Below are 14,547 nucleotides of genomic sequence, written 5' to 3'. Positions count from 1 at the left end.
TGAAGCATCACGTTGGATTTGCCAAAAATATATGGAGTTTGAAGAGCAGGAAAGTTATAAGAGATGCTCTCAAGGTGCAAATGAAGGAAATAGAAACAAAAGGATGAGGGACCTGCCACCCACACAATGGTTTGCCTTCTTTTATTGAGGAGAAGGCAATTAACTTTAAGAAGGAGGCAGGTGAATGACTATTTACAGTATGTGTACCTGCATATGCATATGCTTGTAAATTAATGCATTGTAACTAGTATGAGAAGAAACCTAATTTTCTTAAGTTTACTTAAAAACAACTTGATGTTTTTCTTTTATATAGTTGTAAAACAAAGCTTGCTGCTGCACTTGCTCGATGTCGGATTAAAAATAATGCCATCTCCATAGACTTAATTCTTCCTGAATCTGTGAGAAATCAAGAAAAACGTGCTTCTTCTTTGCCACTCTATGCCTGGGTGAATTTATTAAAGACCAGGTAATATTTTATAATTCTGTGCTATTTACATTCTGTATTAGTGAAGATATACCTATACTTTGTTTTACTGATGGTAAATTAATATAAGACATTATACCCAACCTGCCTGCAAGTCCTGATGAAGGGTCTCAGTCCGAAACATTGACTGTTTACTCTTTCCCGTTGATGCTGCCAAACCTGCTGAGTTCCTCCAGCATTTTGTGTGTGTTACTTTGATTTGTACTATGCATCCAAAGGTGTTGGTGGTGGCAGTAAATTCTGCTAATTGATGGTCATTTGCTAACTACCAAATAGAAATAACTGGTAATTTTTCAGTGGTACCCTGAGCACCAAAGATTGTCTGGCAAACAATAATGTCATAGTTATTATATATCAAATAGTAAGATTTCTGTGGGTATATGAAAATGTATTTTGCATGATAGAGCTTTATTTTACTTTATAAGCTTTTGATGCTGACCTAACTGTGCCCCATTGTGATTTGACAGTGTTGAAGATGTTACTGCTTTATTGGAGAGTAAAGGCTTTACCAAGGTGAAATGTGCTAGTGATCTTGAGGGACTGTCCTTTTGTGAGGATCGACATTGTCAAGATGTGCTACTTTTTCCAGCTCAGCTAACATCAAAGCTTTATAACTTGGAACTTGTTACCAATTACAAGATGATTATCCAAGTAAGAGGAGGAATTGAGGGCAGTTATAAAGAATTTAATATTAGCTTTAAAAATTCCTACTTATGACTAAATTGCAGAAATAATAATTTTTGTCTTGGGTTCTTCTATATAAATGATAGTAATGATCCATTTCCGTTTTTATTCTCTAGGATAAAAGTCGAAGCCTCGCACCACATTCTGTAAAGGTCTTAATGAACATGGACGATGATATTGTTGTTACGAATTCAGGCTCACGGATGACTGTTGCCCATATGTCTACTCTAATTAATCAGAGCTCTTCAAAAGTCTATGTTTGTGGAGTGAAGTCAGAATTGGAACAACATGAACTGAGGAACCTGTTTGAAAAAATGGGTTGTAAAAGTGTGTGTTTAAGTGGTTTAACTATTCATTATTCACTTTCTCTTTAATTCACAAATGAGATGTCATTAGATGCAACACAAAAATATTAACTGCAGATCACCAAGTAGGATGTGTAAACTTTGCATTGAGGATCATGTTCAGGTCTGAGCAGCAGACTGAGACATAATTGTAGATGGTACATCCACAAGAACGTAGTGCTAGCTTGTGAATGCTGTTGGAAGTGCACAGGGATGCCAAGCAATGTAGAGTTCTCGTTTGTTGCTCTTTTCGCAAACTTCACTATGTTTTAAGACCCAGGAAGGTGACAAATAGACCTTGATGTGAGAGCTCAGGCCTGTTTTAGTGTTGATTAAAGCACTTCATGTTACCTGGACTTCTGTCTTCTGGCTAAATTTCTTCTTCAGATTTCTTTTGGCATTAATCATCATCTTCCTTTGCTACTGATGTTCGCAGTTCCCAGATCTCCTACAAAATCATCCTTCCAACCCTTCAGCATCCCTAACCCCATGATCTTTTCTCTGACTCGATGATCTCCTTCCCAACTTACTTCTTCCATCGTGGAAGGAATCATAAAAGAGGATCTTTTCTAACATAAATGAAGCCTTTGGGCTATAGGCCTTGTAGAAAGTCATAACCCTCACTTTAGCAGGTCAAGGCAAAGACCAAAATTTGTAATTGCTTGCATCAAACTATTGATTTTAGCAGTAATCACATTTCAAATGTTGAGTTCAAATGTCTGCATGATGATTGATAAAGGAGAATGTTCAATTCAGGTATAGTTTTCCAGCTTTATGAATTTATAACTTTCTAAGTGCCATTTTAATGCATCCAGTTTAATTGTGGAAGATAATTTAAACCAATTAATTTTCTTTTGAGGGTTTGAAAGACATGGCTTTTTTTTTGACTATCTAATCCTACCCAATAATGGGGAAGAAACAGCAAATATTTGAAAATTCAGTGGGTTGAAAAGCACTAAGTAAAGGCAAACTTTAGAAAGACGAAGAATAAAAGCCAGAATAGATAATCCATTCCCTCACAACTGTCCTGAATTTATGAAAATATTTACCTCACTATAAAAAGGGAAAGGAGTGAAGGAAGGAATGTCAAGTTGAGGCCAGTTTCTTATTGAATGATAGAGCAGGTTCGCGGAACCATGTGCCAGCTCTTGATTTTATATCTTTATATGGTCACTTAACTTATGTTCATGTTACCTGGTTTCATGCTCTCCAAACAAAAGGAAGTGGCTTTTAGCAGCTGTCCCGCTAAATCAGATCAGATTTAGTATCACTCACTTATTATCACATGATGCATTTTGTTTTGTGGCAGTGTAAAGATATTAAATTACTATAAATTACAAAATAAATATTTTGCATAAAAAGAATATCTGGTATAGTTTAGTGAAATCTTAGGATTTAATTTTTTTTTTCATTCTCACCCCTAAGGACAACCCCTTCTTCTCAGGAATCAAATGTATTGTACCTATTTTGCACTCTCCAAGATAAGAATATCTTTTTGATTCAAAGACTAAAAATGCTCTCTGTAGTCTGTTTCACCTAAACTCTGAACAGTTGTAGCAAGACTTGAGTACAAGGCTGCATTTTGTAACAACAGTCGTACAATTTGCCTTCCTAATTGCCTGCTGTACCTGAATGTTAATATTTTGCATTTTGTGAATTTACCCACTCAAGTCCTTTTGTACATCAGCATGATTGTTGAAACTAGAACATTTCCAGTCATCTAACTAGATTGAATAACCTTGTATTTCCCATATTGTACTCCATCTGTTCCTTTCCTGCCCACTCACTTAACCTATTTAAAATCCTCCATCCTTTGTGTCATCTATACAATTCACTTTTCCAACTGGCTTTATATAGTCAGCAAATCTGGATCGGTCACACTCTGTCCTTTCAGCTTATTAGCTTATCATTATGTTGCTATTGATTCCTGTCACATCCTAGGAGTAACAGCCAAGTAATCTTAAAAAAATTCCATTTTATATCCCACTCTTCATTTACTGTTTTTTGATTAGCTTCCTACCCATGTTAATGTACACTACTTCATAAATCTCATACAACATAACAATTTTTTAGGCAATACTTAATTTGTTATAGTTTTATATTTTCTAATACAGAAGAAATGCACTGAATATACTTGCAGATTTGCAATCAAAATGAAGTGTTTAAACATAAAATTAGCCAGATGGATAGAGGCTTTTATTTTTATTTTACTTTAGAGACACAGCATGGAATAGGCCCTTCCAGCCCTTCAAGATATGCAGCTCAGCAACCCCCAACAACCCCAATCTAACCCTAACCTAATAGTGGGACAATTTTCAATGACCACTTAAACTACCTGGTACATCTTTGGACTGTGGGAGGAAACTGGAGCATTTGGAGTGAACCCACTCATTCCAGGGGAGGACATACAGAGGACATTGGGGTTGAACTGTACTGTAATAGTGTTGCTCTAACTGCTGCGCTGCCATGGCGTGGCTTTGATCTCTTCAGTCTAGCTTCAAAGCAAGTTAAATCTGTAAGCAGGAAACACTCGTGATTTAAAAACTGTACTTGAAATAATTGGTCTATGATAGTGAATTTGTATTTAAAATGAGCACATTTTGAAACTTGATATCTTTGCAAAGTTATTTGGCAGTGGCAAAAGAAAACTGCATTGCTGCAATTGGGTCAGGTTTGAGGTGTAGAAAGAGCATAATGGTTGTAGCCTATTTTTTTCAGGGAGAACTTGATGCATTCACTGTGAATATAAAAGTAAGTGTCCTAGTTCTCTTTAGTATTCTCTTATCTTGAAAATGTAAAAACTGGAGAATTTCAAGGATAATTAGCAGAATATTGCATGAAATGAAGCAAAATGTAGTTTATTTGGTCAAGTAGAAGTGGCCTGAACTGTCTTGTCTGATTGCTTTACAGACATAAAGCTGATACCCCAGAGATTCACTGACATTGAACCTATAGATCCACGTTTACAAAAGGCTAAGGTTATTCTAATTGTGCCTCAATGTTCAGCATCTGGCATCAGCAATCCAGTGGAATTTATCTTAAATGAACGTGGAGGTAAAGTTAACCTATATATTGTGCATGGCTGTAATAACATTGTTATCATGCACTGGAGCACAAGCAATCAGTTGAAAAGATTGCAGGGAAGAAAAGAAGGAGTACTCATTTAACTGAATTCCCAATTCCAATCTTGCTGAAAAGGTAGGCAGATGGAAGCTGGATAAAATATCCCCCTGAGGTCCTTCTTGAATACAAGCATACAACAGCAATATTAACAGAGTGCAAACCTGGGCAGAAAAGATATATAATGGAGGACAGAAATGGCTGCATGGCAGCAATTTATGATTTTATAATGGCCAAAAGATCTCTAAGGCTCTATAACTTAACCAGATGGGTAACAGCTTTCCTTTTTAAATTATTGGTTGCTTTCCATTGAAGTTATTGAAGCAGATTGATTGCAGCTTTGCAGAAATCTCCAGACAACATATTTTATCAGGAAAAAACTCAATTTATACTATAAACAGATCTGAATTATTTTGGTTGTCCCAAGGCAGGGTTTTGGTTCAGTATTTTACTATGAATCTGGGATGCATGATAGATACCTCCCCTGGATGCATCCTGGACAGCTCCTCAGAGGTCACCTCCTGGAAGGGCAAAACTATCAACCATTCAAAATGTCAAACATGCACAGCATTTCTACCCAAAAGATTTGCAGTCAGGATTTTTAATAAGTGCTCTTATCATAATGAACGCTATCAGTTCTTTCAATTAACCGTGAAGGATGATTACAGATTAAAGCTAATATCTTCATAGTATTATCTCTGTGATATAATATAAAGATAAACACAGGAGCTAATAATTCCTAAACAAGAGAACATGTGCAGAAGCTGGAATTCAAAGTAATACACACAAAATGCTGGAGGAACTCAGCAGGTCAGGCAGCATCTATGGAAGAGAGTAAACAGTTGACGTTTCAGGCCAAAGTCCTTTGTCTGACACCAACAACCATTCCAGAGGAAAACTGAACCTTCTGACTGTGTCTGCATGCTTTTATGCATTGATCGGCTGATTAGATATTTGCATTAACGGGCATGTGTAAAGTTGTATCTAATAAAGTGGCCGCTGAGTTTATTCTTGTATATCTGTGGAATAAAAATTCCTCTCTACAGATGCAACAACTTGAAGGAAATAAACTTGATAGATTCAGAAGCAGTCTGGGAACATCACACCTGACTGTGAGAAGAATTACAAAACTTTGAGAACTGTAAAGAAAACTGCCTATCTTTCCAAGCCCAGAGGACTGCTATGCATGATTCAGTTAACAACTGTACATTTACAGTAAATGGAAAAGGAGTACCAACTTGACTGCTTGCTAAATCACAGTTACACTGAGAGAAGCCCCAGAGAATCAAAAGAAGATGCAAAAGCTTGGAAATAGATAACTGAGAACACTGTCTTGACAAAAAAATGGCTGGGTGACTGTTGTCACATCAAATGTAACTGCAAATCAAATTCACAGTAACTACTCAGCAGCTCACATAGAAGAAACACAGAACAACCTGCTGCATTGTACTGTCTGACTTGTATTCACCCTAAATTGGCCATTCCTTGTGGAAGGAACTTACAGTCAGCACAGGTCCACTAAAGGAGAGTTTCACTGTTTGGTTTCTAAGGGACCAGGGCTCGCAGTCTCAAAAATAAGGTGTTGCCCACATAGGACTGTGATTAAAAAGAAATTTTATTATTGAGAAGGAAGTGAATCTTTGGAATTCTTCGTCTGGGAGAATTGTGGAGGTTCAGTCATTGAATTTATTCAAGATACATTGCTAGATTTGTTGAAATTAAGGAATCAAGGACATGGGGATAATGCAGCAATGTGTGCTCAAATAGCTCTGCTCAGAGTCAAGAGAAAAAATTTTAAAAAAACACAACGCCATTCTCTGTAGGATCACAATTTCTAAGCAGGAAGCACATCCACACAGCTGAGGATGTTTAGGTAATAGAGAGCAAATTGGAGTCATCCTAATGGTACTTGCAAAATCAGCACAGCTTGTCTTAAAGCCATCCTCTTTCCTTGCCTATCTGCACACTTTGATATGAAGTTCTTTGATATAAGAAAGAAAGTGGCCGGTAACAATGACCAGCCAGCAAAAGAATCTGATGACTGGTACCTTTTTTATAGTTATCAGCTAATATACTATTATGAAAAAGCATTTTGTCTTTTATTATTACACCTACAGAATCGATAAGAACTACAGTCCCGCAAAAAGATTTAGAAAGGTTAGGTGACAAAGCTATTAAGTGGACTTGGTGAAGAATTGCCCACAGTTCTTCAGTGATGAGTTAGCATCTGTCTCCAATTACAAATTCCATATATGGAAGTGCCTGACAAGATCGAAACAAGGCTTGGAAAATGCAATTATGGGTCTCTAAGCAATTGACCATTGTGTACATTAAGAGAACAAGCCGTAGAATATCTCCTGTGATGCTCTGTATCACTGCATCAGAGGTAGAAGTAATGGTTTGTTTGGGATATCAGGAGAGGAGCTTAAAAAATGTACCGAAGAGTTTATGATTCATGGTGTGAATTTCTTGATGAAGAAAAGACATCGTCACTAATTTTTCTCATAGATCTTCCTCATTGTAAATTAGTTAAGAAATTGAACTATTAATGTAAGATATCCTGAAATAACTATTGTTAGCAGTTATCAGAAACAGAGTTTTATTGATGGCCCAGGTGTTTTACTTCTGTTAAAATTCCTGAATGAATACTTGAAAGCAATGATAGTAACCCTTGACTGCTGGCAAAATCCAGGACGGAGGCGTTTTTTGCTGTCCAAGGTTTTTTGGCCATACCATCAGATAAAGTTCCACAGCCATGCTGATTTCACCATTTAAGGATCTGGATTTGTTTAGCAGCAAAACAGCTTCAGAGGCATTAGGTGTTTCAGTGCTGTGAGTGGGTTTATGTGAGATTCAGGTGCAGTGACAAACTTCTAGATTTGTTTCAGGATGTTATAAGACAGGCAGAGACAACATCATTTACCCCTTTCGTGCTTCTTCACTATGTTATTGATTTTTTTTTTGTTAATATATCTTCCGTCTGTTTTTACCTCTAGATACAACTCTGCTGCAGGAGCTTTCTCAGGAAAAAGTATCAGAAGAGAAACTCAAATCACTGGCTCAAAAACAAGCAGAGGACTTGATGCATGCTATTAGATGTAAGCTGAAGAATGGTATAGAAAGTGAAATGAGAATTAATCCCTCTGGGAATAATATTTGTTTAGCATGGTCAGAATTCACTAGTGGTCTCTGCTTCTAGCGTGGCCCAGGGTGATAATGCTGCATTTGAAGATTATATATTTCAGTTTCTCATTCAGGACAAGCAGAAATTAGATTAAAAAATAGAAATTAAAATAGATGCTTTAAACCAATTAAATCATTTAAACCAATGTAATTAAATTAAAACCCACTTTACTTGTGCCAGGTTACCTTCCACTATTTAGCTAGATCATTGCTAATATTTTACTTAAGTGCCATTTTCCTACATCAATTCCATCTTATCATCTTAATGTCTACCTGTCCTTATCCTGACTATACCTGGCAACTGAGCTTCTATGAGATACGTAAAAGACTAGCTACGGGAAATTTGGAGTAAAACACAAAACGCTGGAAGAACTACCCTCTGCCCCTTCTCCCCTCCCCCACCCACCTTTTTACACTGGCTATCTCGCTTCTTTCTTTCCAGTTCTGATGAAGAGTCTTCACCCGTTTCCTTTCATAAATGCTGTCTGATCCACTGAGTTCCTACAGCATGTTGTATTTTGCAATTGCGTTTTTATAGCCCCATTGGTCAAAGATTTACTACCCTCTATGTGAAGAAATTTCATCTCATCTGTCATTAATAGCCAGCCCCTGCGAGACTGTGGCCCTTAGTTCAATACGCCTGTCAGTGAAAGCATCATTCCTGGATCTGACATGTCAAGCCCTGTAAGAATTTTACATGGTTCAGTGAAACTACCTCTCATTTTCATGAACTTATAAATATTGGCCCAATTTGCTTAACCCCTTTAATGGCACAATGCCACACTCTATTCTGTGAATGAATCTGATAAACCTTTAAACACAAGAGATTTACAGATGCTGTAAATTCAGAGTAACACATACAACATGTTGCTGGAACCATTACCATTTAAAAAGGTCAGGCAGCATCTACAGAAAGGAATAAACAATTGATGTTTCAGGCCGAGATTCTTCATTACGAGTGGAAAGGAAGAAGCCAGAATAAGAAGGTGACCTGAAACACAGACCGTTTATTTCTTTTCATAGATGCTGCTGGATGTGCTGAGTTCCTCCAGCATTTTGCATGTGTTACTCTGGTAAATTGTTCCTGCATCATTCCACTGCAAGTAAATTGTTGCTTGGTTAGGGAGATTTGATCTGCACATAATATTTCACCCGTGATTTCACTAGAGCCAGACTTAAAAAGCAAGCAGGCCCTATAAAAAGAAGTTTTAAGTGGAGCGGTCATTGCATGAGTGAGGAACTGAGACTTTGGTTCAAGAGGCAGAAATCTGAGGTTTCTGTCAAGTTTCTGTTTCTAGCTGAAGTAGTGAAAATGGATCCCAGGATAGTGGTGTGCTCTTCTTGTGAACGTGGGAAATCTGGGAAACCTCCAATGTAGCTGATAGCTACATCTGTGAGAGGTGCATCTGGAAGCAGCTCCTTATAGAGCCTGTTGGGGAACTGGAACTGGATTAACAACAGGTCATTCAAAAAATGTGGAGTTCTTAGATAGGTTCAACAGTGAGGCAGGTGGCGAATAGGCAGATAGTGCAGAGTACTCCTGTGGCCATTCCTTTCAATAACTAGTGTGCTGCTTTGGGTACTGTTGGAAGGGAACAGCCAGATCTCTGGCACTGAGTCTGGCTCTCTGGCTCAGAGGAGAATAGTGGTGATAGTTAGGGAAACATTCAGAAGACTCTGTGGACATTTAAAAGACTCCTAAATGGTATGTTGTCTCCAATGTGCCAGACTCCTATACCTACCAATGACATAGATAGGAAAAGGAGTGAGGTTGTAAGTAGTGAATATAGGGAACTGGGGAGGAAGGATCATTGGAATTCTTCTGGGGAAGGTGTGCAATGTATAAGAGGATGGATTACACCTCAGCTCAATGGGGACCAATATCATTGTGGGCAGGTTTACCAGAACTGTTGGCAAGAGTTAAACTATTGGGGAGAGGATGGGAGCCAGAGTGATAGGTCAGAGCAACACTCACAGCGCGCTGGAGGAACTCAGCAGGTCGGGCAGCATCCATGGAAAAAATCGGTCCTGACGAAGGGTTCCGGCCCGAAACATCGACCGATCTTTTCCACGGATGCTGCCTGACCTGCTGAATTCCTCCAGCATGTTGTGAGTGTTGCTTTGACCCCAGCATCTGCAGATTATTTTGTGTTTGTGATAGGTCACAGGATGGAACAGTTGGTGCAGAGGTAGATGCAACATGTAAAGGAACTGTAAGGAAGAGTTGAAAATGTAAATATTTGTAGTAGGCTTGACATGCAGAAATGTTTCCCTCAGGCTGGAGATTCAACTATCAGTATCACAACCTTACAATAAGGGGTGAACCAGTTAAGACTGAGATGAAGAGAAATTTCTTCATGCAGAGGGTAATAAATTTTTGTAATTCTCTTCTCTGGGATATTGTAGGGACTCAGCCACTTAGGTCATTCAAGATGGAAATAGATTTTTGGCTAGTAAGGCAATGGGTGGACACAGGAGGGGGAAATTGAGATAGAAAACAGCTATAGTCTTGATGAATTACAGAGCACACTCAAAGGACTAAATGGCCTACTCCTGCCCCTGTACCTTGTATTCTTTCCTTCTCATGTTTTTAACTAACTGTATTTGACAACAATGGATATTTGTCCGAAGGGCATTTGTGAACCTTTTGTGTACCAATTGTGTGTTTTTTTAACATTCTAATATAGAACTAGGCTTTACATCACTAAATTCATTGGATTTAATTTCAAGGTAAACTGACAACCTTTAGGTTGCTGATTCTTTGTAGTGATCAATATAAAACCATACTTTAACAAGTAAATCAGGATACTGTTTACTTGTATAGCAACAATTCAAAAACAAAGCTACCTTTTAAATGGTAATTGAAACATCAGCAATTAAAAATTACTTCCTTGCATCTTCATTTTTGAAAGAAAGTTTTCTGTACTTGTTTAATATTGTAAATAGAAAACAGGTTTTTGGTGCATTGTTTTCTTTCCTTTGAACAAGAATTGAAATGTTTTGCTCTATACCTGTTTGAAAAAATGGTTTTTCTGCACTAATATTCAAGACTTAATTTGCCCAAATATCTAAGATAGTTATTTAGTAAAATTAATTTTTTATAGCTGTTATATTTAATGCCTTCAAAGGCATTGTGACATTTTTATTGTACACCATTTTGAATGTGGCCATGTTTTGTGGCTGGAATTTCTGATAAGGCACACAGAGGTAATATAAGTGTCAAACTGCAGACTTTGGGTCGTTAATCAGGGTGCTTGGGATCAGATTCTGTGTTTGTTTTATTGTCTGTATAAGCTGTTCCATTTTATCATGTGCCAGCTCTTGATTGATGATAGTTATTGCAGTTTGTGTAGTCTGCAGGAAGAAAACAGAAATTAGTTTTCTGTTTTGAGAGGAAAAATTTATGTCATGCATTTTAACATCCTTGTTATAAGCATAACTAAAGGATCCCAAAAAAAAAGAAAGCATTTTGTTTCTTTTATGTATTCACAGTACTGGGTTTTGTTGTTGGTTATTCATTGACAGCATCAATTTTAACTTTTAGGCAATTGGTATACTTCACATTTGTACCCATGACTCTGAATTCTGGGATCTTCATGGGTAAAATTAATATTTTCTAGCCTCTGTCTTGTATGTGACTTTAGAAAAGATGCTCTCTGTAAACTTAATAAAGTGAAAAATCTTAGCAATTATGCTTTTTACAGAGATACTAGTGCCTGTATGTAAAAGACAAATATAAGAATACTATAGCAATGGTTCTTGCATTCAAGAAACAAATTGACAATGGTTACAAAATTGCAGCAAGTGATACTTGAAATAATTTTATAGATATACAAGTTAAATTAACAACTCCATAATTGTTATCCTTGAGGAAACATCTTCCTAGAATTGGGCGCAGTTAAGAAAATCAAAGTGTTCGTACAGGCAAAGTAAGATTTTAGAATCTTTTTTTTAAAAGCTACCATTCAAATGACCATGTTGTGTTAAGTGTAGCCTCATAGATGTTGTTTCTTTTAGAATGTCTTTACCTTCTGAGTGAGACTAATTGTAATACAGAAAGAAAAAAATATTGATTTATGTACTCCTGAGTACTGTATTTTCATCACATTTTGCCTGTCTCTATTATTAACATGAAATCTGGATGGTGCATGCCATGATCTTGGTATAAGTGTCAAAATACAAAACTGCAGCAATGACGTGAGAGTGGATGTGGAGTATCATCAAGATACAAGTAAAAATACAAGTTAAAATAGGTAATTAATTTGGCAAATCAATGTGTTTCGTTTTTACGTGAATTTAAACATGTGCATCTTTCAATAGTTCCTAAAGTCCAGGCCATTGTGTATTCTACATGCTCAATTTACCCTGAGGAAAATGAAGAAGTAGTGAAACCAGTATTGGGAAAGAAACTAGAAGGAAGCAAAGTCCAATCTTACAGGTACATTAAGCATGAAATATCTCTTACATGCATACAAATTTAAATATTATGCTATTACAAAAATAATCTGCATCTGTTTTTCACTGTTTATTTATAAGTTCTCAGTAACTTATTTAATCATTACTGAAGGCCCATGGAAGAAACTGAGTTTATGTAGTTTTCATTACAATCATTGGTAGTTATTCAGTTTCTGAAGAGACATCCTTGGCATTGTTCCATACAATAATTAGCAAATTTCCAAGCAGTTCTGAGAAATATTTTAAGAGTCCCATTTCAATTCTTGTGTTTTCAAGTAAGACTCTAGCCAGTGTGCATCTTACATGGCCTATAGACAGTGTTGAATATTGCCCAGAATCTCCTAACAAGGACAAATTTAGTTTGGCCATATGCCTCTTTTTCAGTCTACTTCCAAATGATCACCTTTAAGTAGCACTTGATCTGTTAATTTTGGGTTCTGCCCAAACTGTTACACCAGGTCCAGGTCTTTCACAGCCTTGTTCAGAAATTGACATATTGAATGTGAGAGCAGTAACCAACCACATGTGATGAGTCGGTATTTCCCCGAGTATGGCTTCAAAGAGATCGAGGGGAATTAAAATTATTGGCATCTAAAAGAAAATTCTCCCTAGTATCCTGTCATTTTTGACATTAAGCAAGATGTGTGGCTGCTGAAGGTGAGGTTATATAGACCCAGGACCCAGATGACAGCTGGAAAGGAAAGGTAATGAAAAGCCATGTTTCCTCCAAATCTGATACTTTTAACTGTGGGCAAAGGAAGGTAGACTAGATCCTTCTTCAAAATTTTGTTTGGTCATTGTAGTAATGAACAATCCTTTTTGTTTCAATTGCAACACACTAGAAAATAGTTGATTGAGTCTTTGTTAAACATGTATATTTTTAAGCTTTTCCCCTTAAAAATATACATTTTGTTGTACCATGGTAAAGGTTTAAAATTAGTTGTTCTTTTGAGCAGCATAACTTGAATCAAAGAAGTTAACCAGAATTGTCAAGAGTACCAATGATATTTTGTCATGTTTGGTTACTGTTCAGAGAGGTTTTGCAAAGGCATTATATGTAGAAACATATCCTTGTAACATCTGCTTCACAAGATTGACTACTGAAAATGCCCTATACTTCATCTAGAACTATATCTCTTAAAAAAATGAAATTTTGAATTGATTGGCTCTTACAAGGCCCTTTAGGTGGAATTTGCCACAACAGAAAGTTTCCAAAATAAATATGAGATCATCAAATGACAATACTGAAGATTACAAATGGAAATATTTTAATTGCTTTCCTTCAGGAAAGTTGACACAGCTACAGAGTTTTAACAGCTTGGGAGGTTCATCAAGTCCAAATTATTGCTTAACAGAGTATTCACCTGATCTACACCCCTCATAATTTTGATATCTCTATAAGATGATCCCTCATTTTCCTACACTCCACAGAAAATAATTCTAACCTATTCAACTTTTCCCTATCACTCAGGTCCTCAATTCTTGGCACATCCATAGAAATTTTCTTTGTACTTTTTCAAGCTTATTGGTAACTTTACTGTAGGTAGATAACCAGAACTGCATAGTCAAATTTGACTTCTTCACTGTTTTATAACTTCAACATAACATCCCAAATCTTGTACTCAGTGCTCTATTTTATGAAGGCCAATGCGCCAAAAGTTCTCTTTATGACAGTATCTACAGGAAAGATTCTAGCATGGATAAAGCATGATTGGCAGGAGGCAAAGAGTGAGAACAAAGGGAGCCTTTTCTGGTTGGTTACCGGTGATGTGGTGTTCCACTGGTCGGTGTTGGGACCAATTCTTTTTATGTTATATATCAATGATTTGCATGATGGAATTGATGGCTTTGTGGCGAAGTTTGCAGATGCTATGAAGACAGGTGGAGGGGCAGGTAGTTTTGAGGAAGTAGAGAGGCTACAGAAAGACTTAGATTAGGAAAACGGGCAAAGAAATGGCAGAGGGATTACAGTGTCGGAAAGTGTAAGGTCATGCACTTTGGCAGAGGAAATGAATGGGTTGACTATTTTCTAAATGGAAAGAAAATACAACAAAACTGAGGTGCAAAGGGACTTAGGAGTCCTTGTGCAAGATTCCCTAAAGGTTAATTTGCAGGTTGGACCTGTGGTGAAGAGGACAAGTGCAATGTTAGCATTCATTTCAAGAAGACAAGAGTATAAAAGCAAGGAAATAATGCTGAGACTTTACAAATCACTAGTGAGGCCTCTCTTGGAGTATTGAGAGCAGTTTTGAGGCCCTTTATCTTAGAAAGGATGTG

General features: G+C 37.0%; 1 protein-coding gene across 1 annotated transcript in view; it reads left to right on the top strand.

Moving 5' to 3' along the window:
• Nucleotides 1-14,547, top strand: part of LOC140194618 (putative methyltransferase NSUN7) — an 89,792-nt gene that overhangs the window by 70,239 nt on the left and 5,006 nt on the right. Inside the window, exons 4-9 of the mRNA XM_072251859.1 lie at nt 314-466; nt 952-1,135; nt 1,285-1,495; nt 4,423-4,566; nt 7,629-7,730; nt 12,136-12,253. Of these exons, the coding sequence (XP_072107960.1) occupies nt 314-466; nt 952-1,135; nt 1,285-1,495; nt 4,423-4,566; nt 7,629-7,730; nt 12,136-12,253 (912 nt within the window). The remainder of the gene's footprint in view (nt 1-313; nt 467-951; nt 1,136-1,284; nt 1,496-4,422; nt 4,567-7,628; nt 7,731-12,135; nt 12,254-14,547) is intronic.

This window comes from Mobula birostris, chromosome 3 (genome assembly GCF_030028105.1).
Source record: "Mobula birostris isolate sMobBir1 chromosome 3, sMobBir1.hap1, whole genome shotgun sequence".
Taxonomy (NCBI): domain Eukaryota; kingdom Metazoa; phylum Chordata; class Chondrichthyes; order Myliobatiformes; family Myliobatidae; genus Mobula; species Mobula birostris.
Note: the sequence above shows the minus strand (reverse complement) of the source record. Positions and strands in the feature narration are given on the sequence as shown.